Source organism: Chelonia mydas, chromosome 1, assembly GCF_015237465.2.
Source record: "Chelonia mydas isolate rCheMyd1 chromosome 1, rCheMyd1.pri.v2, whole genome shotgun sequence".
NCBI lineage: Eukaryota > Metazoa > Chordata > Testudines > Cheloniidae > Chelonia > Chelonia mydas.
Genome location: NC_057849.1, coordinates 55,038,588 through 55,064,989, shown reverse-complemented (window position 1 = coordinate 55,064,989; position 26,402 = coordinate 55,038,588). Strand labels below are relative to the sequence as shown.

Sequence of the window (26,402 nt, the reverse complement as noted above, 5' to 3'; positions counted from 1 at the left end):
TGTGGAAAGATTGTAAGTGAACATTCAAAATGGTAGCTTGTAACTAATCATGTTGGCTAATAAGAGATCACTTTGCCCAAAGGTTTTTTTAACTATGGGAGGAGGGAGGGAAGTAAGCAGATATATATATGCAAAATCCATTGTCTACCCTGCATTTGAAAGATACTGGTGACATCTCTTGGACTGAGGACATCTTCCAAGCATCATCTGGAAAAATCACTTTCTGCAATTCTAGTCCCCTGAATTTAAGATGTAAACAAGTTAGTATAAATAAAGCAATGTAACTCAAATTGGTAAGTTTAATATAAAGCCTTCTGTTACAGATTGCTTAACACAAGCCTATATTACAGTTTCAATACACTAATCAAGGGGACTATTCAAGTGCTTTACTGGATCAGACTCAAACAGAAACTGCATGTAGTAGCTATTTTGAAGTTCACCATTTATTTAATTTAGTATTTGGTTTCAGTTTTCCAGTTCAGCAAATCTGTTACACATCAATATATACCCCTCATTGATCATCATTTTTATGTTTTCTTTTAAGAGCAAGAATGTAAATTGTGTGAATTTTTAAACTATTTAGCTTATAATGGGAAGAGGGGGTCACCATGGCTAGACATCCATTATAAGGTTATTAGTATGTTAAATCCATTCCCTAATTAGTATTCAATGTAACATTTAAACAAAGAAAGACAAATATTTACAATGCAAAACCAACCAACACTACATATTTGCTACAAAGCTTAAGAGAAAAATTTATGAAATACAAGTGACAGTTTAAAGTTCTCTCTCAAATAAAACAGAGAAGTTTGCACTATACTTGATTCTGCAAATGCTGTACTCCAAAATAAGCCATATGGAATTTGCTTGAACAATCTTAAAACTATTGAGTTACTAAGCCAGCTCTGTATATCTAACAGAATACACCAATTGCAAAACCAGGAATGAACCAAACTTAAAGAGAATTTGTAAATCCTTCCCCACTAAAGTTACTGCTCTTCTTGCTCTTCCAGATGAATAATGGGTTCTTGTAGTGCACTGTTCTGTCTGTAGATAAAGGCATTGTTTACAGCTCCGAGTTCTCCCAGCTGTTCAAGTGAACAAACACAGGGATCATGATCCTTTAACATATCTGGTAGCTTGCACAACTTCTCCTGAAGGCGACGAGAACGCCTCACAGGGGTCAAGAATTTTATATCTTTAACAGCAGAGTCATTTGCCTCACACTGCATCTTTTTCTTCACACTTCAGAAAAGAGAAAAAAACAAAAAACACATTTGTGTATTAAAGATGTATATTGAGCCACATTTAGTCTTACTGTCTTTCTATGGAAACATCCACATGAAAGCCTGTCAGAAATCATGCAAACATGTTTCCTGCCTTAGCCAACTGTATCCTCCCATTCCCCCATCCCCAGCAAAGAGAGAAGATAATGACCACATGCAATGCCCCCAGAAGCTAAATCCAGAGAAGTATGTTTTAAGCACTAAATTCATTTTGCCCCAGGATAGAGTTCTTCTCCACTACGTCTGCTCGCCAAGAGTTATTCCAGGCAAACACATATATCCGCCTGACTTCTCCCTAAATCCTCCAGAGTGTACAGCTTTCTACACCAGGCATACAGCAATACAGGTTCCAAAGCTGGGCAGGACTTGCCCAAAATACATTATGTACTTGTGGGATCTTGAGCATGGGAAGCTCTGCTTTGTAGCATTCAGGGTAAGTATCCTAGGCTCTTCAGTGTTAACCCCGAGAGGAAAAGACTTAAATTTTGTGACTAATAAGATCCTCTTAAAGGTGTGGAGACAATTGATATTTATGCCAAAAGAAAAGCCAAGACAGATGGCTTGTGTCAATTTGAAAGATTTGAGTTGTGACAGGCCTATAAAAGAGTCTTTCCTTTAGATGTAAAGCTTTTCTCCACCCATTCATCCCAATGGTGAAAGGAGAAGCAGCCCTCAAAAGATTAGACTCTTGGAATTCCAGTTCCAAACTGGATGTTCACTAGGCTAGGACGTTTGATTTGTTGCAGTTGTGATGCAAATACATATCATGGTTTCCCCAGACACTGTGGAAGAGCAGGAACTTTAAGATTACCATAAGTGATCTTACCTTTCTAAGTATGGAGTGGTTGACAAATTGTATTTAATTAAATAAGACCCCTCCTTTTCTTTTTCAGGCGTCTTAAATTCTAAGTTTGCATCTTTTAGTGTATCTTCAGTTTTGTAGTTTGCAGACTTCTTACTTTGTTCTTTGTACTTTGTTCTGTGCTTTTTACTTTCTTTAGGTAAGGTCTCTTGTCTTGGCTTCAAGGATGAATCTGTTTCCTCTTTCTTGATGACTTCATTGCTAATCTCTGCCTTCTCTTCATCATCCAAGTTGAGCTCTTTGAAGACTTCCTCTACATTCTCTACTGAAGAGTTAGCTTCTTTGTTGATAACCTCTTCCTTCACACATTCCTCTGAAAGTTACAAAGTTAGAAACAGGAACACAGTCATGATTAGTTGCAATTAAGGATCTAGTAACTAGCAGCAGAGTGTAAAACAAGATACAAAAGTCAGTGGTTTCACCATGTTCTTCAGTAGCCAGTAAGGGGTATCTTTGAAATTCTAGAGCTTCTGCACACCAAACCATTTTTACAACAACAATCTATTGCACAATAGCGTTTCATAGGCCTTAGTTTTACCTAGGTTGCTAAAACCACATTTTCCCCACAAGCAAGGTGAATCACCACAAACCACAATGGCCTAAATTTCCAAAGGCAAATAATGATTTGGAACCGTCAACTTGACCTACCTGAAAGCAGCCTGATTTTCAGGCAGGTGTATAGTACTTTTTGAGGAAAAAACCACCACACTAGGCACCTTTAATTCACCATACTGGACGATTCCTCAGCAGGAATTTGCAGGTAGTTGCTGATACCTTTATGCCATTCAAGACAATCTGCTCCAGTTACTGATTTTAGCCCATGACCTTTTTGAAACATTTGAACCTCAGGCTGACCCCTGTCTGCCAGTGTCACTTGTCACTATTGGCAACATGCTAGAAGCTGAGGAGGAATCAGTAAGTTTTAATCAAACTCTGCATTATGTTTCAGACAATTTGAAGTTTAGACACTAAACAGATCAGCTTCCATACCATACGACTGAATGAGATAGGGTTCACACTGTTTTTTAAAAAGTTTAACACATTTTATTCACAGAGTCAGATAACCTTAAATTAACTGAAAGAAATAGAGTATTCAATCTTACCAACAACTGACTTTGGAAGATTATCAGTGTTCTTCATAATATCTGCTACTGTGTGTCGTAACTCATCCTTAGGCTGGAAGAAAAGTTGTTTCCATTAATAGCCCATAAAGTCAGCTCTGAGAGACTGATTTTATAGTCCCTACTTATTTTTAATTTCCACATTAAACTCTAGAATTTGGCCGTGGTGCCAGGACAGGCAGGAAGCCTGCCTCTGCACCCCAGCTGCACTGCTGATCGGGAGTCGCCGGAGGTAAGCCTACGCCCACCCCCAAACCCTTAGCCCCCTCCTGTACCCCAAACCCCTCATCCCTGGCCCCACCCCAGGGCCCTGACCCACTCCCACACCGCAAACCCCTCATCCCCAGCTCCGCTAGGTCACGGGCATCAATTTTCTTCAACTGGGTCACCAGGGGGGGAAAAAAAAAAAGTCTGAAAACCACTGTTCTAAGGGATTAATCAAGGTGAAGTGGCCCGTAAACACTCCTGTAGTCATATGACAAAAAGGGAGGGTTAGTGGGTTACAGATTGTTGTAATGAGCCATAAATCCAGTGTCTTTATTAAGACCATTATTTTTAGTGTCTAGCAAAGTTATGAATTTAAGCTCCCAGGCTCATCTTTAGAACCCACTAACTCCCCCTTCTTTGTCAGAGGGCTACAGGGGCCTTAGCAGGACACTTCACATTAAATGATCCCTTTGAACAGTGGTTCTCAACCTTTTTTCATTTGCAAACCCCTAAAAATTTTTGAATAGGGGTGCAGACCTCTTTGGAAATCTATTGTCTGTATATATAGTTGAATTCTGTTGAGTCAGTTTTCAGTCTAAATCTTTTGCGGCCTACGTCAAAGGCAGAGGTCCCCAAAGTGTGGGGCGCACCCCCACCACAGGCCTTCAGGGCAGCACGGTGAGTCTGGGCCAGCCCCCACAGGGAGGGAACACCACCCCACCCTCAGCCTCAGCTCCCATCCTCGTGCTTGGCCCCATCCCCAGCCTCAGCAGAGCTCCACTGCCAGCCCTCACTGCGGCCTGGTTGCGACTTTGCTCCTGCCATCACCCCCAACCTTAGCCCCTAGCCGTGGCTCAGACTCCAGACCCACCCCTGCACCCCCAGCTTTGGCCCCCTTACCCTGTCCATGACATCCCCAACCCCACCCACCCTCCACTCCAGGAGGAAGCATGGGGGCGCAACCCTCAAAAGTTTGGGGACCACTGGTCCAAGGGGTTGAGAATCGTAAGTAGTTAGCACATATTCTGTTTGATCTTGTATTTAGCTGCAACTCTGAGTACCTTTCCCAACCCTGAAGAAGACCTCTGTGTACCTGGAAAGCTTGTCTTTCTCATCGACAGAAGTTGGTCCAATAAAAAGTTATTACTTCACCCACCTTGTGTCTCTAATATCCTGGGATCAACACAGCTACAACAATATTGCATACATTAGAAGTTATAGTTTTTCATCATTTTTTCTAGAAGTAATTTTGATGCTCATTTCTCTCCCCTTGAAAGTAATAGTTGCTGTTTACTGAAGTTGCAGCATAAACGTAAAGAGATTCACAATTGCAACAAGCTTATGAAGTTTATACAGCTTGTATGTTTAATTAACTAATTCAATATAAGTGAGCCACCCCTTTTACTAGAAGCAGCCAGTGTTAATATATAGAACAGGGATAGTCTATTTTTTGTCAAGGTTCAAATTTCTTGGTCAAGGTACAGTCAAGGACCAAACTCCAGAGAAAATTATTTTTATAAACAATATTGATAATAAAAAGATTTCAGGGTCCATTCAAAAGCGCCTGGTGGTCTGGATTTGGCCCACGGTCAATCCATTGACCCCTGATATTGAAGTTCTTCTGCATGCACCAGTTTATACATCCATCACGCCTTTTCACTGGAAAAGGCCCAAGATTCCACTTCTCACCTGTGCTCCTGCCAGAATAGCCTCCTCGTAAACAGCAATGATCTTTTCAATTGGGCCCAGCTGTTCAAGACGCATGCGACACACCCAGTATTTTGCAAGTTTTTTTGCATCTGGAACACTCTGAATCAGCTTTTCCAGCATTGCATGTACTTCATCCCCAGGAAAACCCTAAATATTTACATAAAATGACAGGAAGACTCAATCCTAACAAACATATTCCAAGGTAGTGACTATACAATTGTTACTGAAAACTTGTATTTGCTTCTCTTTTTTCTAGTGACCCTGATTAAATTGGTAGTTATGAAAAATATTTAGTGCGAACTATCGTTGAATGTGCTACAATCACTATCTCATCAGGATGTGCTATTCATTCACCTAGTCTTCAAAATGAAACTTTTGTCTGTACAGAGTGTTAGGAAATAGGAGATAATTTCTCTTCTCCAAGTTTTAGAAGTGTCGCTTTTTAAGGTAACTTTTGTAAAAAAGTTCAATAAATTAAAGCAGCAGCAAGTGGACTATGGAATTACTACCTTTCCTTTGATACTGGGCACCACATAAAAGTCAACTCTAGTGTGCATCTTGCTTCCTAAATCAGGTGGTTGGTACTTGGGGCTGAATCACACAAGCCCTCAGAATATGAAATTACTATTGAGATCAATGGGAGTTCCACGCACTAAGGGCATACAGGATCATGATGTTAGTATACAACAAAATGAATACCTGTTCTGTTAAATGCAGACATTCTGCAAGAGTTTTGTTGACATTTTCACTGAATAATCCTTGTTCATCCTCTTCTACTATGGTAGCCCAGAAAGACTCAACTGGTTCTTTTGGAGTTTCTTGTGATGCCTGTGTCTCAGGCTGGGCTACCTGAAGCACAGTAGATGGTGGCCTCTTAATCACTTTTCCTTTGGTTACCTTCCATTCAGCCAGACGAATTCTGCATTTAAGTAAATCAGTATATTAGCATCTGTTGTAGAATAGCTTATTTTTCACCATATATACACAAGGATTAAGATTAGGGCCAGTCAACATAAGTCACATAAAAACATACTCTGAAGGTAGATGAGGAAAATTCTTAAAGAACTCTTAATTATCACCTCTCTCTAAACATCAAGCCATGCATCTATTACCTATGGCTGGATAGGAGCCTTTGAAACCCTTGATGCTGCTACTTCCATCTGCTAGAGATGTTTATGATCAGCAAGTTGAGACACTTCTATCTTCTCTTGTCTAACAGCAGCAAAAAATTGAGGGTACAAAAAAAAAAACAAACCTAACAAAAACCCACCATCAATCCTGCTTTTCCTACATAGTGCAGAGAACTGCTTCTAAGCAACTGGGATGGCCCCTTAAGTCTAGAGAACAAAAATTTGAACTGAGTTTATACTTATGAGAAGCACTAGACTGAGTCCTAAAGACAGAATCCCTCTATCCACAGAACAGGCAGTACATATGGTGTGGCAGTGCAATTTCCCCACCATAGCAGGCCTTGGTCCTATTTCAAAAGGGCCATTTCTTAAGAGTATAGGTCAGACTCTATCCCCATTTGAATCCTTTGGCTTCATGCTGAAACTGCCAATTATTGCTAAATTATAGATACCTACTGGGATGACTGCATCAAGAATACCAATTCATTTCATACAAGACACCCGACAGCCATTAGCTGGTAACAACTGTCACTAATTATCTAGACTGGATTCAGATCTCTGATCTAGAGCTGGAAAACACTATTCTATTCATGAATGAAGCAATCTAGTTCTCCCCCCCCATTACACACAGTTTCTAATAAATACTACACTCACTTCTATGTACATCATGCACGAAGCTATTTTTTGTAAGTTGCTGGGTGTCTGTGGTTTGATTACATGTACACCAGTGTCAGATTTGCCAAGGCCAACACAACACAAGAAAGCCTGAGACACTGGAGACGTGTTTCTCTGATACTGCAAAAACTACAAGGAAGCAGGACAAGTTGAGAGCCTAAAATGCTGCTACAATTAATATTGGAGTTCTACTCAGTTTTAAATCTTGGTTTCTTCAGAGTCTGATGGCTTTCAACCAGAAAAGGTAGTTTGCAGTTCTGAGCACAAGAATTTCCATATATAAACTTACTAGTGGACCTAAAAGCAATATGAGCATATCCACTCTCAGTCGAAACAAGTCTACTGAGATCTGCTTAATGAGGGGGGCTGGAGGGGAAAATAACCTTTTAACACACCACCCACCCATAATTTGATTAATCCAGTTACCTTCTCTCTTCCGTTGTCTCTTTTGGCAGAACATATTTTCTGTTCCCAGCTTTTGAATCCTGGGTGGCCTTGGTACCACAGGTTACAGAAACAGACTTCACTGAAGTTCCTAATCTGACATCTCTGAGTGGAACCTCAGTTCTCTTTGCCCTAGGCACAGAAGGGGGCTTAGCATTGTGAAGAGCTGTCTTTAATGATGGTGGCCCACTTCTATCAGGCTTTCTTTGGACAGTCATATGATTTACAGACACTCTTGTGATTATTTGTTTCTCCTTGTTCTGGATGGACTTTGAGTGGGTACTATGAGAAGCCCTCACAGGTGGTCTCTTCTGGAAGGGTGGGGCATGTATAGGTTTAGTAGCACTAGCCAAATTTGTGGCTTTAATGTTATTTATGACTGCATTGTTGCTGCAGGTGGATGATGGTCTCACTGCTGGTTTGGTGGCAGGAGTTATAGGTTTCTGGTTTGCTAAAGAACTCTTTGCATCCTCATTTTCTAGTGTTTTTCGAAAGGAGTTTATCTTCGATGGGATAACCTTACCGCAATATGAGCCAGGCACATGTTTCTTTGGCAGGCTGGCATCAGAGTTCTGATTGTCTGCAATCAGTTGCTTCTCTTTAATGTTTCTTTTGTGCAGGAAGGACTGACTAAATGACACACGGTAAGTAAGTTCATTTTTGGAAGCATTAATAGCTGAACAAAAATCTTCAGGACTGCAATTTGTTCCTATAGTTGAGTCTGTCAATATGGTGGTAGTTTTCAAGGTTTCATCCTTTGAAGAAGCTGTGCTTTTTTTCAGAGTCTTGCTTGGTTGAGTCCCTGGAGGTCTATTAGCATTTTCTTTATCTTCCTGAAATTAGAAGTAACATGAAGATATTAAAAATGCATAGCATATGGCAATAATATAAGTTGTTGAAATGAAACGCAGAAGCCTTCCAAACAGTGGTAGGCTTACAAGACTTGAGAAAATTAATACGGAAAGTTGGCCTTGAAGAAAATGGGGATGCATCACATCTACAAGGGAGTCAAACAAGGGGAATATGAACTGTTATTTCTGCTTGCCACTGCAAAATCCTCACCCAAGCATTAAATAAGGATAAGAGGCCACGGTCTCTAGAATATAGAGCAGGGGGAAAATGCGCTGTAACCCCCATATTCATCATTTATATACAAATTGTGATATTTTATATAAAGCATGCTATGTGAGGCATCAGTGGAAAGGTTGTCAGAGAATATCAGGGTTGGAAGGGACCTCAGGAGATCATCTAGTCCAACCCCCTACTAAAAGCAAGACCAATCCCCAATTTTTGGGCCAGATCCGTAAATGGCCCCCATCAAGGATTGAACTCACAACCCTGGGTTTAGCAGTCCAATGCTCAAACCACTGAGCTATCCCTCATCCCCTGTGATCTGCTGAAAGTCATGGTTCTATCTAAATATGTATATCATTAGTGTATATGAAGTTATGAGATTGTGTTGTACGGTTGTCACTAAAACATTCTGAGTTGGGGAATTACCCAGATATTAGAACCCTAGAGACAAAGACAAGGGAGCTAACCAATGCCCAGGCGGGTGTCCAACAACTATCAACTGCCATTGTCCAGCAAGGGAGCTACCATGCAATGACTTACTTGCACAAGGCCACACCTGGGGAATTGCTCAACCTTGCCTGGTGACTCAGCAATACCCACCAGACATGCCTGGACTTGTGTTCTCCAAGCACATGGACTAGGGGTATAAAGCAGAACATAGTGGCCCCATGCTTGGCTTTTTCTCCTCCCCCCATATATGGTGCAAGCAACAAGGACACCCAGAAGATTCCAACAGAGGAGACTGGCCGAGGTTTCAAGAGCGAAACCTGTGTACTATGAACTACAATATCCAGTAGGGGGAGAAAAACGGCTTAACCCAGAATGTTGCCCAGTCTAATAGGATTGAGAGTTTAGACTGCATGCTTATTTTATTTTGGTAACTAACTGACTTTTTGCCTATTACTTATAATCACTTAAAAATCTATCTTTTTTAGTCAAACTTGTTTTTCTGTTTACCGTTACCAGTGAGTTTGCCTAAAGTGTGTGGTAAATCTGCTCAGGTTCACAAAGGCTGGCGTATATCAACTTTCCATTGATGAAGTGGTGAACCAATTAATAAACTTGCACTGCTTGTCTTGAGCAGAGCAAGAGGGTATATTCCTGAGGTACAAGACTGGGAGCTGGGGGGTGGGGATTTGGCTGGTGCCTTACTCTGTGATTGCATGAATGCTCCCAGAGCCACTCATGAATCTAGCTGGGTGCAGAACTCCACATGCAGTTGTGCTGAGGATCCCATCACACTGGGGCACGTGTACCCTTGGGCGTACAAAGAGTTCTTCCAGGGGCTACATCAACTCATCTAGATATATGCCTATTTTTACAATGGACTACATAAAAAGCACTAACGAATCCAGTACAAACTAAAATTTCATAGACAATGATTTGTTTATACTGCTCTATATATTGTACACTGAAACATAATATTTATATTCCAATTGATTTATTTTATAATTATATGGTAAAAATGAGAAATCAAGCAATTTTTCAGTAATCGTGTGTGGGACACGTTTGTATTTTTAGGTCTGATTTTGTAACGGTAATTTTTAAGTGAGGTGAAACTCGGGGTACACAAGACAAATCAGACTCCTGAAAGGGGTACAGTAGTCTGGAAAGGTTGAGAGCCACTGGTTTAAAGTAATTCTGTCAAACATACAGCCTGCAGGTCAGATTCAGACTGTGCAGAATCTAAGTTTTGATGCTTAAAAAAATGTTTCTAGCCCATACGACTGTAGAGATTGCCTTCCAGACAATGTTACTCCTGCTGGAATTCTGTGCCAGAAAATTAGAAATTTTGCAGCGAATATTTTAAAATTCTGTACATTTTATTTGTGAAAACACCACAATATAATCACACCAGTTTCAATTGCTTTTAGTCAATTATTTCAAAATACCTGTCAACAAGTATGTCAAACAATACAGACAACAAAAATGATTCAGGAAATGTTTTTTTGACAAGTAGATTCCTTACTAGACATTTTACAGAACTCTTGGTAATAATTCATTTAAACTACAATACAGAACCGTATTTCCTACACCCCTCAGAAGCAGTGCAAAGGCTTGGGGGAGTCAGGGGTAATGGAGGAGCTGAGGGAGAGGGAAGCAAATTGCTAGGAAGGATCCTGGGTGTGAACTTGGAGGGTTGTTGGGTATGGGTAGGAAAAGTATGGAACAGGGTGTTGTTGTTTTTTTTTTTTTTTTTTTTTTTTGGGGGGGGGGGGGGAGGGGGCAGATTGTTAGGGAATTCCCCCATGCAGACCCTGGCTGACCCCTAGCCTCTCCCATTCAGTCAGGGACATCTGCCCCATGTGTGTCTGTACCCTCACCCAGCCACTCCCATTTCTATGTAGCTCTATACCCCCAACACCATGTGTCTCTGCCCCCACCCAGCCACTCCCATCCCTATGTTTCCCTGTGCCCCCACCCCATGTGTCTGTGCCAACCCAGCAACCCTGTATCCCCCCCATCCTTGTGTGGCTGTCCCCCCCACCCAGTCACTCCCATCCCTATGTGTCTCTGCACCTCCACTCCCATTAAGCCCCTGCCCCAGTCTGTACTCCCCCACTAGCCCCCATTTCCTGAGGGGGGCCTGCTGCGAAGGCAGCTCTCTTCCCTCACTGGCAGGAAACTGCAGCTTTGTTCTGTCACCACAGCACCCTCTGGTGGGAAAAAGGCAGAACTGCAGCAACATTCTGGCAGAAGCTTTTTTCTGTGCAAAAAATTAGAAATCTGCGGGGCTCAATTATGCGTATATGGAGTGGCGCAAAATTCCCCCAGGAGTAAGACATGAACTGAGTGTAAACCAATGTCACATCCTTTCCCTGAGGCAGTAGACAGCCCAAAATGGCAACTCAGGTTCAAATACCCCATCACCTAGTAATCCTACTGGAGAATCAAATACAACACACGCACTGAATACTTAAAAGTCAACATTAACTATTTCATTGCTGACTATTTTAGCAGATGAAATGGAAAAGGTGGTGGGGAATGAAGGCCTCCAAAAGTTGGAATTGGAAGTTGCTGCAAGGAGGGAAGTACAGAGGGAGAGAAACAAGGGTAAATAGCTGTGGCCTAAAGGGAAGTATATGTTTCTTACTGAATGTGACAATAAGGTACTGAATAAATAAAAAGTTTAGTTACTACATACTGTGTTCTTCCCTTGGTCTTTGTGCAGGCCATCTCCTGACATTAGTAGGAGAGTCCTTGTAGGTTGAGGGGAATATGAAGTTCTGAATTTATATCCCAGGCCACAGATTATTAAATATGGAATCCAACCCTCTCCTCCAAATGAGTTTGACAGCCCTGCTCTACAGTAAATGATTTAGTGCAGCAATCAGCATGTTTAAGAGGAAGTTGGAAGACCAATGAGTTTGATGGTAAAGATGCTCTCTAAAATGTAAGTCAACTCTCATTCTGGGACACTAGCCTTTTTCTCTTTTTGAGACACTAACTTTTTTCTAGGTCTTTTTTTAGGATTTTTTTTTTGCAGAAAACACAGATGAGAGAGTATAGACTACAAAAAATTTAGCTTTTAAAAAGTTTATTTCAAGGATCTCATTTTACCAATTAGAGGGACATGACATTTAGGGCCATAAGGCATGCCTTGTTTGAGAAAGGCAAGCCCCATGCAGCATCATGAGAGGCCTTATAGATTTCACACAACTGTCTGGAACCTCATGGGCTGTGGAGGGCATCACTAATTTTTAAAAAGCTCTTTTTATGCTGCATGAGATTTAGAAAGGAAGTTTTAGGACTTAACCAAGTTAAGAGTGTTCTTTCCGCACAGGAAGTGGATCTCTCTGAAACCCATCTTGTTCATCCTCTTATCAATGAAATATTGATCCCTTTCATCTACTCTAAGGGTTTCCTCGACTCTTCCCTTCGGTGGTTTTCTACAGCTCAAGTTCTCCCCATGGGGCAACTTCCTACCTAGCCCTCAGTTCCAACCTTCCTTCTTAATTTCATTCTGTTACTTCTAATTGTATTGTCTTGTTATATTAGTTATACTCTGTGGTTGATGGCCTACACCTTTCAAATTGGAAATCCTGAAATTGTGGATGTATATTCTGATATTTTCCCCTTTTCCTGACAAGGCAATTTTTGGAAAGGAAATTTAAATTTAAATTGTTCAATCTCCTCTTACAAGTTGTTCTACCAACAATCTCTGTGCGTATCAGATCTGGAAAGGCCATATGTAGTGATCTACAAGTGGGGAAAAAGCATTTTTAAACTCTAAGATTTTTAGCAGATTACTTCCAAACATCCTCAGTAGGTTTAGCAGTGCTTTATAACTATGAGAAGCACACACTTCACAATTATACCCATGCCACATTAACTTTTTATCAATGGCTTTTACTGTGAGCTTGTTAAAGTGATATTAGAACTTTTACAGTAGAACTTTCCACTCCCTTAACAGCTAAAGAGATTTTGCTCAAACTTAAAAAAAAAAAAAGAATACAAAGACTAAGCATGGAAAATGTCAGCCAAAAATTATTTCCTGAAGTTATGAGTATGTGAAGACAGGATATTATAACGGAATTTATTCCAGTTTGAACTATAGATGTCACAGTAAAATAATTCCATTAATCAGTCCCTTCAGTCTCTTAGTAGTCAGTTCAGAAGGTTTATTCGGTACTGGAGAAAAAAAATTGGGACACAGTATATTCATAAAGATTGCACTTTGTAAGGCTCTACAGGAGCACAGATTAAGATTTCGTTCACACCAACCAGTTAATCATTTACTGCTACATGCGTACAAGTTTTTCATGTTGTGGAAGTCACTTATGTTAATGCTAAACAAAAAAGGTTATTTGAATTTGTTGCTACAAATTCAAAACAAGCAGTTTTACCAGTGTTTCTATGAGTTATGTAAAAGAAAAAAAGACCTCACACAGACTTACCATTTTCTGCTTTGCAGATTTTAAGACTTTTATTTTGTCTTCTGGTTTATCACTAGCTGCTTTCCCAGTTCTGTTATTGCTTTTAAAAAAAAAAGTCAAAAGCAAAGAGTTAAGAATAGCTAAAAATATATTTTGAATATATACTATAGTAACATTTCTGTATGTTAAACAAGGAAACCACCAAGATCTAGCATTCATGGTTTCCACAAGATAGCATGATAGTAATTTTGTCCCAAAAGGAAATCTATTTCAGTTTGAATTTACAAATTAAAACCTCTGCATAGAAATATTTCATGCCACAAGCATAAGACACGTATACTAGTTCCTCTTACCAACACAGAAGAGAGAGAGTTAGTAGCTATTATTTTTGCTTTAGAACAGTGGTTTTCAAACTGCAGGTCGTGACCAAGTACTGGGTTGTGGAACGTAAGGCACTGGGTCACAGCAGCTCTGGTCAGCACCACTGACCAGGCCATTAAAAGTCCCGGGGGCAGTGCTGCCTGGCTAAGGCAGGCTAGTCCCTACCTGTTCGGACGCTGCGCTGCACCCTGGAAGCATGCAGCAGCAGGTCTGGCTCCTAGGCGGGGGGACCACAGGACTCCACGCTCTGCCTCTGCCCCGAGCACCAGCTCCGCACTCCCATTGGGTTCCCAATGGGGGCGGAGCTGCTTATGTGCCTCCGCCTAGGAGGCGGATCTGCTGCTGGCCACTTCTGGGGCGCAGTGCAGTCCACAGTGCCCGGACAGGCAGGAAGCCTGCCTTAGCACCCTCGCTGCGCTGCTGACTGGGAGCTACCCGAGGTAAGCCCGTGCCCCAATCCCCTGCCCCAGCCCTGAGCCCCCCCCCCAAACCCGGAGCCCCTTCCTGCACCCCAAACACCTCATCCCCAGCCCTGACCCAGAGCCTGTATGCCCAGCTCAGACCCCCTCCTGCATCTCAACCCCCTGACCCAGCCCAGAACCCCCTCCCACACCCTGAACCCTCATTCCCAGCCCCACCTCGCAGCCCTGACTCCCACACCCCAACCCTCTGCTGCAGCCCTGAGCCCCTCCCACACTCAGAGGCTTTTAGCCAGGACCATGATATAAAACTAACGAGATTTAAATAATGTAACTTTTTAAAATTTGGTTAAGTGCTATTGATTGGTAATTCAGTTTCCCACAGCAAGAGTGTAAAGGGGTAAACTGGCCCCTTCCTGGTAGACAGATTAATTAAACAAAGGTATTGACTCCACCTGATGTTTGTCCGCTTCTCCTGTATGAGCAATCCAGAAATGGCCTTTTTTCTCAACAAGTATTCTTCAACCTTTTGTCTTCTTTGTTCTAATGGATTAAAAGAAAGTTGAACATTTTTTAATTATACACAAAATCCTTATTTCCAGCTCAACCCATTTCTAACAAATTTATAAGAATAAAATGAAATATGTTTAGGCCAATTTTAAACAAGACTCAAAACACAAATTAATAAATAAAGCCTCTGGCCAGAGATTTGAAGAAAAAATTCTGACTATATATAAAAATCTTAATATACACACACTGAGCAATCTTAGCGTGATTTTCATTTAACGCTTTGTACATATTCAAACATTTCTCACAGTCGGTGTTCTGCTAAATTAACCATTGAGCAAGAACCCCCAAGTCACAGTGGTGTTCTTTTATTCTCTCTGGCTGCCTCTACAGGGACTTTTCACCTCTTCTACTGTGGGTCTAGCGTTGGCGCAGTTCCATTTGCAGCAGCAACAATGAAGTGCTATCATAAAGGGCACAGAGGCGCTTATGCCAGCACTGAGTCTACAGACAGACAATACTGGTAAAAAACATCTGAACCTGATCTTCATTTTATATTTGTGCTTTTTTATCACCACCCAGATGTGGAACCAACAGTAGAACAAGCATGGAGAAATGTTTATTTAGATATAGTGTTACCATGTAAAAAGGCCTGAAAGGGTTGGTTTCTTTAAAAAAAAAGAACCAACAAACAAAAAACCCCAAAAAAACCCCAAACCATTTTTTATACCTCAATGAGACACTCAGGAATGTGAAGCCTTAATTTCCCTGTTTTTACTGAAGGAGTTGGACAACTGATATAGACAGAGAATTCTCTCAGCCCCGTAACTGAAGGGACAGGGTGCTAAATCTTCAGTCAAGTTTCCCCCCTCCACACACAATTCAGTGTTAAGGGTCTCAATAGAAGTGTCACGGAGTGTGGGGGAGTCCAGGCCCTGCACCCCTCTTCCTGGGATTCACTGGGACTCTCAGCCAGCCAGTAAAACAGAAGGTTTATTGGACAACAGGAACACAGTCCAAAACAGAGCTTGTGGGTACACCCAGGACCCCTCAGTCAAGTCCTTCTGGGGGAGCAGGGAGCTTAGACCCCAGCCCTGGGGTTCCCTGTGTTCCTCCACCCAGCCCCAAACTGAAACTAAACCCACCCAGCAGGTTCCCTGCTGCAGCCTCCGTCCACATTCCTGGGCAGAGGTGTTACCTCCCCCTCCCCCTCCTGGCTCAGGTAACAGGCTCTCAGGTCTCCCGTCCCCAGGGCACATTCCTAGGTCAACACTCCCCCCTCCCTGCTGCGTCACATCGTCACATCTCTCCCCTCTTCGAGACTGAACTGAGCGGGGTCACTGTGACCAGTGACCTGGGGAAGTTCGGGGCCCCCTCTCCGGGACAGCGCATCCGCTATCAGGTTGGCACTTCCCTTCACATGGACCACGTCCATGTCGTAATCCTGCAGGAGCAGGCTCCATCTCAGGAGTTTGGCGTTGGCTCCTTTCATCTGGTGCAGCCAGGTCAGGGGAGAGTGGTCGGTGTACACGGTGAAGTGTCGCCCGAAGAGATAGGGCTCTAGTTTCTTGAGGGCCCACACCATGGCCAGGCACTCCTTCTCGATGGCCGCGTAGTGTTGCTCCCGGGGTAGCAACTTCTTGCTCAGGTACACGATGGGGTGTCTCTCCCCCTTTTCATCCTCCTGCATTAACACCGCCCCCAGTCCCGTGTCGGAGGCGTCGGTGAACACCACAAAGGGCTTGTCAAAGTCTGGGTTTGCCAGAACTGGGCCACTGACCAGAGCCTCCTTCAGCGCCCGGAAAGCCTCCTGGCACTGCTCGGTCCAGACCACCTTGTCTGGCTTCCCCTTCTTGCATAGCTCAGTGATGGGGGTGGCTATGGCGCTAAAGTGGGGCACAAATCTTCGGTAGTATCCTGCCATCCCAATAAAGTCTTGGACCTGCTTTTTGGTGTGGGGAGCGGGCCAGTCTCTGATCACCTCCACCTTGGCCGGTTCCGGCTTTAGGCGGCCGCTCCCCACCCGATGGCCCAGGTAAGATACTTCAGCCATCCCCACCTTGCACTTCTCCGCTTTGACAGTCAGCCCAGCCCCCTGGAGTCGGTCCAGCACTTGTCTAACCTGGGACACGTGGTCCTCCCAGGTCTGGCTAAAGACACAGATGTCGTCAATGTACGCCACGGCAAAACTCTCCATCCCCCTCAGGAGCTGGTCCACCAGGCGCTGGAAGGTGGCCGGCGCTCCCTTGAGGCCGAAAGGCAGGGTCAGGAACTCATAGAGCCCCAGAGGGGTGATAAAGGCCGATTTCAGCCGGGCATCTGCATCCAGCGGCACTTGCCAGTAGCCCTTTGTAAGGTCCATGGTGGTAAGGTACCGAGCTCCTCCCAGCTTGTCTAGGAGCTCGTCCGGCCTGGGCATGGGGTAGGCATCAGATACAGTGATGGCATTGAGCTTCCGATAGTCCACACAGAACCGGACTGACCCATCCTTTTTGGGGACCAGCACCACTGGCGAGGCCCAAGGGCTGGCCGATGGCTGGATCGCCCCCAAAGCCAGCATGTCCCGGACCTCTCTTTCCAGGTCCTGAGCAGTTTTCCCTGTGACTCGGAAGGGGGAGCATCTTATCGGCGGGTGCGACCCTGTCTGCACCCGGTGGACAGTCAGATTAGTGCGTCCAGGCTGGTTGGAAAACAGCTGTCGGTATGGATGCAGCACCCCCCTGACCTCAGCTTGCTGGGCAGGGGTGAGCTGATCCGAGAGGGGAATTGTTTCCAGGGGGGAACCAGCTCTGGTCCCAGGGAACAGATCTACTAAAGGGTCATCTCCCTGCTCCTCCCACTGTCCACACACGGCCAACACCACATTCCCCCTGGCATAATATGGCTTCATCATATTCACATGGTACACCCGGCGGTGGTGGGCCCGGTTCGACAGCTCCACCACATAGTTTACCTCATTGAGCTGCTTGACGACCTTGAACGGGCCCTCCCAGGCGGCCTGTAGTTTGTTCTTTCTCACGGGGATGAGAACCATCACCTGATCCCCGGTGGCGTAGGCACGGGCCCGCGCCGTGCGGTCATACCAGACCTTCTGCTTCCTCTGGGCTCTGGCCAGATTCTCCCTGGCCAGGCCCATGAGTTCAGCCAGTCTCTCTCGGAAGGTCAGCACATACTCCACCACTGACTCTCCATCGGGAGTGGCCTTCCCCTCCCACTCGTCTCTCATCAGGTCCAGGGGGCCCCTCACCCTCCTTCCATATAACAGTTCGAAAGGCGAAAATCCGGTAGACTCCTGGGGCACCTCCCTGTACGCGAACAGCAGGTGAGGTAAGTACTTGTCCCAATCCTGCGGGTGCTGGTTCATAAAGGTTTTCAGCATCATCTTTAGCGTCCCGTTAAACCTCTCCACCAGCCCATTGGACTGGGGGTGATACGCTGAGGCCCAGTCGTGCCGGACCCCACATTTCTCCCACAAGCACCGGAGCAGGGCCGACATGAAGTTGGAGCCTTGGTCTGTCAAGACTTCCCTGGGGAACCCCACTCGGCTGAAAATGGTCAGGAGCGCATCTGCCACGGTGTCTGCTTCAATGGAAGCTAAGGGCACTGCCTCGGGGTAGCGGGTGGCGAAATCTACCACCACCAGAATGTATTTCTTCCCCGACCGGGTCGTCTTGCTGAGAGGCCCCACGATGTCCATGGCCACCTTCTGGAAAGGCTCCTCTATGATGGGCAAAGGTCTCAACGCCGCTTTCCCCTTGTCCCGGGCCTTCCCCACCCTCTGACAGGGGTCACAGGATCGGCAATACTGCCGAACGGTGGTAAAGACCCCGGGCCAGTAAAAGTTCTGTAGCAACCTCTGCCGGGTGCGCCGGATTCCCTGGTGCCCTGCGAGGGGGATGTCATGGGCCAGGGACAGGAGCTTGCGGCGGTACTTCTGGGGGACCACCAGCTGCCTCCTGATCCCACAGGACTCCCCTTCCCCTGGGGGAGCCCATTCTCGGTACAGGAACCCCTTCTCCCACAGGAACCTCTCCTGGCAGCCTCTCCTCATGGTCCGTCCCACACTGAGGTCGGCCAGGTCCCTGAGCTTCCGCAAGGAGGGATCTTTCCTCAATTCGGCCTGGAACTCAGCGGCTGGGGAAGGGATGGGGCCCGGTTCCCCCTCCGTGGCCAGGTCTGAGGCCTCAGCCTCTCTGAGCCGTGCCCCTCGGCGCTCCCTCCCCACCCGAGTAGGGTCTCGCGCCTCCAGTGTGGTACCCTCCCCAGGGTCAGGTCGCAGTGCCCCTCGCCGGCTCTGGCTACGGGTCACAACCAGGGCGGTCTGGGGGTCGCTTGGCCAGTCCTCTAGGTCTCCCCCCATCAAAACTTCAGTGGGCAAATGGTGGTGTACCCCCACATCCTTGGGGCCCTCCTTGGCCCCCCATTTCAGGTGTACCCTTGCCACGGGCACCTTAAATGGGGTCCCGCCCACCCCCGTCAGGGTCAGGTAGGTGTTGGGCACCACCCGATCTGGGGCCACCACCTCGGGCCGGGCCAGCGTCACCTCCGCGCCCGTATCCCAGTATCCATTGACCTTCCTCCCATCCACCTCCAGGGGAACAAGGCACTCTCTCCGGAGGGACAGCCCCGCACCCACCCTGTAAACTGAGCGCCCTGAGTCCGGAGCATCCGGCCCTCTGGCGGGGCTGGCTGGGGGTACTCTTCCCTCCTGAGCAGGTGGCAAACTGGTAGCCCCCCTTTCCTGGGTCGCCTGCCCCTCGTCCAGCTGAGTCCCTACCCAGTTAACCCTGGGTAGGTTGGGTCTGCTCAGTTTGTCCCTGAGCCCGGGGCACTGGGCCCGTACGTGGCCTCTCTGGCCACAGTGATAGCAGCTCAGGTCACGTTGGTCCCCTCGAGCGGGTCGGAGGGGCCCGACGCCAGGCGTTCCCCTTGGGAGGGGGTTCTCCCTATTTCCCCGCTGGGAGGCCCCATGGTGACTCTCTCTCTGCATCGGGGGGGGCCTGTTCTTTTGGGACTCCTCCCAGCTACCCCCTGACCGACTGTTCACAAACTCGTCGGCCAGCTGCCCTGCGTGCTGGGGTTTCTCTAGCTTTTTGTCCACCAGCCACAGCCTCAGGTCGGAAGGGCACTGTTCATACAGTTGCTCCAGTACGATCAGGTCAAGCAGGTCCTCTTTAGTTTGGGCTCCCGCTGCCCACTTGCGGGCATATCCCTGCATCCTGTTGACCAGTTGTAGGTAGGTGACCTCAGGCGTTTTACGCTGACTCCGGAACCTTCTCCGGTACATCTCGGGGGTCGGCCCAAACTCACGGAGCAGGGCCTGTTTGAACAGTTCATAGTCCCCTGCCTCCGCCCCTGTCATTCGGCTGTACACCTCCACGGCTTTGGGGTCCAGTAAGGGGGTGAGGAACTGGAGCCTGTCTGCAGGGTCAACCCTGTGCAGCTCGCAGGCATTCTCAAAGGCCGTCAGGAAGCTATCCATGTCCTCCCCCTCCTTCCGCTGGGCCAGGAAGCACTTATCAAAGCTCCTTGCAGTCTTGGGTCCCCCCTCACTCACCGCAGCCGGGGCCCCACTGCTCCTCAGCCTGGCCAGCTCCAGTTCATGCTGCCTCTGTTTCTCCTTCTCCTGACGCTCCCGCTCCTTCTCCTGACGCTCCCGCTCCTTCTCCTGACGCTCATGTTGACGTTGTTTCTCCTCATGTTGACGTTGTTTTTCATGATCCTCCAGCTCCCTCATTTTCCTCTCCCTCTCCCATTCCAGCCGCATCCGCTCCAGGGATGGGGAGCTCCGCCGGGAGGATCCCCTGCTGGCTGCTGGGGTCAGGGTGCTCTCGGTATTCGCTGGGCTTCCCACAACCCCTCCCCCAGGCATAGGTAGGAAGGGTCTCGGGATGTCCTGGGCAGCAGTCTGACCCCTCCCAGCCTGGTCAGGCCCCAGGGCCCACGCTGCGTCCGCCGGGCGGCTTCCCTCAGGGACAGGGATCGGGTCATCCAAGCGATCCCTCTCCTCCAACTGGGCAATCAGCTGTTCCTTGGTGGACCTCCCGATGCGCAGCCCCCTCTGCCTGCACAGCTCCACCAGGTCGCTCTTAAGGCGTTTAGCGTACATCTCCCTGCTGGCCACTCGCAGGCCGGGCAGCTGTCCACGGTTTCCAGGAAAAGCCCCTAGTGTGCCAGTCCTTCTTGAGGTCACCACCTCTTTGCCAGGGTCGAGCTGCAGACTCCTCCGCCCCTGGGACCGCTCGCTGCAATCCCCCGGGGGACCCTGTTACTGCAAAAGTCCTTCTCTCTGGTCACACACTCCCAGGGGTTAACTGCCCCCTGGAACCGTCTCTCTCTGAATCTTCAGCACACCTGGTTCCCGTCAATCCCCCTTCGTTTTACTGTTCCCCCGTCACTTACTGCAGGAAGCGCCGTTCACGGGGTGCAGTAGATCCCACCGCTGCCACCAGTTGTCACGGAGTGTGGGGGAGTCCAGGCCCTGCACCCCTCTTCCTGGGATTCACTGAGACTCTCAGCCAGCCAGTAAAACAGAAGGTTTATTGGACAACAGGAACACAGTCCAAAACAGAGCTTGTGGGTACACCCAGGACCCCTCAGTCAAGTCCTTCTGGGGGAGCAGGGAGCTTAGACCCCAGCCCTGGGGTTCCCTGTGTTCCTCCACCCAGCCCCAAACTGAAACTAAACCCACCCAGCAGGTTCCCTGCTGCAGCCTCCGTCCACATTCCTGGGCAGAGGTGTTACCTCCCCCTCCCCCTCCTGGCTCAGGTAACAGGCTCTTAGGTCTCCCGTCCCCAGGGCACATTCCCAGGTCAACACTCCCCCCTCCCTGCTGCGTCACATTGTCACAAGAAGTCCCTTCCTATCTCAATCAGTTTTCATCCCCACAGTTTTTCTAGTGTCATAACACTAGTAGCTCTCCAGTTATTGACAGAGTCATTCAGTAAGAGAAAAGTGAACAAAAACAAGTAGAACTATTATTATTATTTTTTGTTGTTTAAAACCTTTCAAAAAATCTACCATAAAGTGAGAGGGAGAACAAACCTTGTACCCTGGCCCCTTTTTTTGTTCCTTGTGTCAGAAGTTAAGGATGCAGTGTTCAGTTTTTAAATCTGAATTCTAGACAATAGTGTGATGTGTTAAACTTTTAATCTAGGATTACAGTTTTAACAACCTAACATTCATTATTAATATTTCACCTCTTGGTGCTGTGTTTTGGAAGAATGTTTATACTATATAATATACAAATTTATTTGGTTGCCTCTATCTGTGGAAGCCTTTGGTTAACACCAGCTGTTAGAGGCAGCTTGCTCCCCACTGCAACTTCAGGTGAAAGGTTAAAAATCTGCCTTTCACAGAACTGGTAAAGATTTTTCTAAGGTATAAGCTCCAGAGAAAAATTCCATTCTGTCTCCACCTGCTTTTCTATTTGCTTTCTTCTCACCTCCTGTCCAATGTGTTTAAAGTCTATTGAAAATAATACTGTGAAAGAGGAAAGGAAAGGCATTAAGGAAGATTTGGGATTCCACTATCACCAGTATGCTGATAACACTATGCTGATGTTTCTTTAGACCCAGGATTGGTCTACACTAGAAAAGTTATACCAGTGTAATTATGGCAGTTAGGGGTATGAGGTTTTTATAAAAGTCCTAGTGTGGACTCCATTACATCGGAACAAAGGTGCCTTACACACAGTTGTGACAGCCTACCCTGTGTTCACACCATTGTAATATTGTTTGTACAGTAAAAGGTATGCCTAGTGATGTATTTGAAAACCTCAATTTGCTGGTCAGCATTGTCCTGATAAAATACGTTTGGCAACATTTGAGTTGTAAGATTCCCCTGTATGGTGTTAGTAAACACACATTCCAAACCCCACAGCCCTGCCCAAACAGAAGGTGGCAAACAGGTTTATCCTAAGCAAAGAAAAGAATGTGTGCTTGCCTTCATTTGCATTTAAGCAGTAAATAAAATTAATCAAACAGGAAGGGAAGACAAAGGAAGTTCAAACAGGTGCAGGGGAAGAGGGGGGAACAGAAGGGAATATCCTCTCACATAGACTGTCTCCTGAGTCTCAGCTGGAAATGTTTTTCAAGAGGGGAACAAACAATAAGAAAGGACAGACATCCCAAGGTACCACTCTTTCTATCCTGCCTATCACATTTACTGCACCTGAAAAGACAAAGGAAGTAGCCATTGGATTCTGGGGGAGGGGTCCTGACCTAAAAGAGTTTGGTCAATAAGACTGCCGAAAGCATGTGATGAAAAGCTTTGCTTTGAAGCTAATAGTTTGTTAAAGTTAGGCACCAGTAACCATTTTATCTTTATTTTTCTTGTAACCATTTCTGACTTTTATTCTTCATTTGTACTCACTTAAAATCTCTTTGTAATTAAACTTATTTTATTGCTTTATCGAATCCAGTGTGTTCAAATTGAAGTGTCTGGGTAACTCCATTTGGGGTAACAAGTTATGCACGCATTACTTCCGTAAAACAATATAAGGGTCAATACAGTTGTACTGTCCAGGATAGGGCTGGGAAGTACAGGACCTATTGGGGGGAAAATCTGGGACTGGGGGTATGTTTGGGTTACCCTGCAGCATAACCGAGGTTGTAAGAGCCAAGGTATGACTGGCTGGCTCACTGGAGTACACAGATATGACTGGAAGTGATTTACATACTGGAGGCTTTTTGTCAATAGTCCAGGCTGGAGGCTACAGAAGCAAGGTATTGTAAAGGGCACCCCAGGTTATAGGGCAGGGGTGACACAGCCACTCAGTCTGCACTGTATAGCTTATTTTTCCCAAGCCAGAATAAAGCTAAACTGGTATAACCACTTTTATACTGGTATAACTGCATCCACGGGGGGGGGGGCGCGGACGTGTTGTGAATTTTAAAGCAGCAAAACTTTCTAGTTTAGTTTGCTTATGAGAATGTCATGTGGGACAGTGTCAAAATCCTTACTAAAAATCAAGATATATCAAGTCTATGGCTTCCCTCCATCCACTAGGCTAGTAAGCCTGTCAAAAGGAGGACTATAGCCCAATCAAAGCATTTCAGTGTTCTCAACTTGTGGAAACTCAACATATCAAAAGGCAATACTGGCTGTAATTACAGAATGGGCTATTTGCTTATCAATTTTATTTTAATTTGTTTTATTCTTATAGTCAAGTAGTTGGTAAGGCCTCACTTGTCTTTTTCAGCATTTTGAATGTGAAAATTCTCTAGATAAATCTGAAATTCTATTAACAATTGACCAAACAAATACAGAATCATCCACGCTGGCAATTACAGACTATAAAGGGGGAAGGAAAAAAACCCTACCAACATGTAAATAAAACATTCTACTTAAAACCCCCCACGCATTTTATAAAACTTAGTCACATTTTTACCTACCCTGTTGAGAACATTTTCTTTTCTGACCAAGTAGGCCCTCCTTTTACTACTCAAGTTTCCAATCTTGGGGCTCTCTTAAAATCTAAACTGTCTGTGGTGACCAGATAGCAGTATTGGTCAAGAGCAATTTTGTATCTTCTTGCTTAAGAAGTTCTGATCTTTCCTTTCAGATAACGATCTAACCAATATCATACATGCCTCTTCTCATCTCTAGATTGGATTACTGCAGTGTGCTCTAAATGGGGCTACACTTGAAGACAGGGAAACATCAGTTAATGATGATGATTGTAGCTGATCAGTCACTTAATAGGATTTTATACAGGAGCACATTATACTTGTACTCCAGAGACTGTGCTAGATTCCACTTCTCTTCTAGGTGCTATTCAGGTTGTTGGTTTTGTTACATAAAGCCCATTATGCTGGGGCTCCCAGGTACCCAAGAAAAAGCCTCTCCCAGAGAGGTGAAATAATCTGGTATAGTCCCCAGATTTGAAGTTTGCAGACTGATCTCAGAGCGTCCTTACTGTGGAATTTGCTCCCCCCACTTTAAATCCGACAGTGCCCCAAATTAGATCATCTTCAAGGCATACTTTCTCAAGGCCCTTTTTTGATTAAAAGGAGGAAGAATTAGGATGAATTTAGGCATTTTGGATTGCAGAATCAGTTTCTTTAACAAGGTATCTTTAAGGCACAACAGTAGTGGTAGTTAGTTGTGTATATGAAAGACGAGTCGGATTGTGCTGTCCCTGGAGCTGTCACGTGTTCACACTTGGGGGGTGGGAGAAAGAGGGTTAAGAAGTTGACTCAGTGTAAACTAACCCGAAGTTTTCAAATGAATGAAGAGGCTACCCCGCCTTCTCAGCCACAGGGGACGGACGCTGCCCCTTCCCCCGTGGCTCGTTTCTCTGGGTTGTGGGATCTCGTGAGACTGTGGCTCGGTGGCCCCGGGACATGAGAGACACACGGCGGGTCAGGTGAGCCATCAAAGACACTGCGTCTCACCCACCTTGTCGGACCTCGGCAGCTGGGCGGATTTCAGACCCGGACTCGCCCGCCGGCCCGTCTCTCCCCGACCCCGACGCGACACGCCGCGGCTGGAAGCAGGTTTCAGGGCTGCCTCCGCAGCGGGGCTGGCCGGAGCCGGCTGCGGACGGGACGGGGCCCCCGAGCAGGGGGCGAGGGAGGGGCTGGGGCTCCCTCCTCCTGGCGGGGGGCCCTGGGCCCGCAGCACCGGCGGGCGAGCCCGGCTCAGGGGCGGCTCCACGGGCCCTGCCGGGCGCCTTCCAGCTGCGTCCCGCGAGAGGGGTCCCTGGGGGGGACGCGGCCCTTACCTCTGTAGGCCGGCTCCGCTCTCCGGGTGGCCGGGAGCTGCGGGGGAAGGCGGCCGCTCATAGCCACGGACGATATAAAGGGAGCCACCGAACCGCTGCGACCACCAGCTCTGCCGTTTGAATTAGGCGGTCGGTACGGTACCGCCTCCCGGATTGGCCCGGCCGCGGGACTTAAACTGGCCAATGGGCTCGCTCCCTGGGAGACGCGGCGCCGCGCCGCCTGACGCAGTGCGCATGGGCAGTACCACGGCCAGCGGGCGCGGGGCGGGGGGGTTGCTTGAGAGAGCTTTGAAACTAAACAGCTGCTGAGTGCTGGGGTGCTCCCAGAGCCACAAGATAAAAAAGCTGCAAAGCCTTCTACACCAACCTTCCACACAAAGGTGGACTACAAGCTGTCAGGAACAGTAGCCCTGATAATGTCACGGCAAACCTGGTGGCTGAACTTTGTGACTTTGTCCTCACCCGCAAGTATTTCACATTTGGGGACAATGTATACCTTCAAATCAGCGGCACTGCTATGGGTACCCGCATGGCCCCACAGTATGCCAACATTTTTATGGCTGACTTAAAACAATGCTTCCTCAGCTCTCGTCCCCTAATGCCCCTACTCTACTTGCACTACATTGATGACATCTTTATCATCTGGACCCATGGAAAAGAAGCCCTTGAGGAATTCCACCATGATTTCAACAATTTCCATCCCACCATCAACCTCAGCGTGGTCCACTCCACACAAGAGATCCACTTCCTGGACACTACAGTGCTAATAAACGATGGTCACATAAACACCACCCTATACCGGAAACCTACTGACCGCTATTCCTACCTACATGCCTCCAGCGTTCACCCAGACCACACCACACGATCCATTGTCTAAAGCCAAGCTCTACGATACAACCGCATTTGCTCCAACCCCTCAGACAGAGACAAACACCTACAAGAGCTCTATCAAGCGTTCTTACAACTACAATACCCACCTGCTG

General features: G+C 46.5%; 1 protein-coding gene across 1 annotated transcript; it reads right to left on the bottom strand.

Moving 5' to 3' along the window:
* Positions 1-285: 285 nt before the first annotated feature.
* On the bottom strand, positions 286-25,610 carry CKAP2 (cytoskeleton associated protein 2). The gene is made up of 9 exons (XM_037893002.2): positions 25,420-25,610; positions 14,642-14,729; positions 13,408-13,486; positions 7,418-8,268; positions 5,886-6,105; positions 5,166-5,333; positions 3,252-3,324; positions 2,113-2,461; positions 286-1,245 (listed from the first exon to the last, which is right to left on the bottom strand). Exons 1-9 carry the CDS (start codon positions 25,478-25,480, stop codon positions 990-992), a joined length of 2,145 nt encoding a protein of 714 aa, XP_037748930.1. The 5' UTR covers positions 25,481-25,610; the 3' UTR covers positions 286-989.
* Between the last annotated feature and the right edge of the window lie 792 nt (positions 25,611-26,402).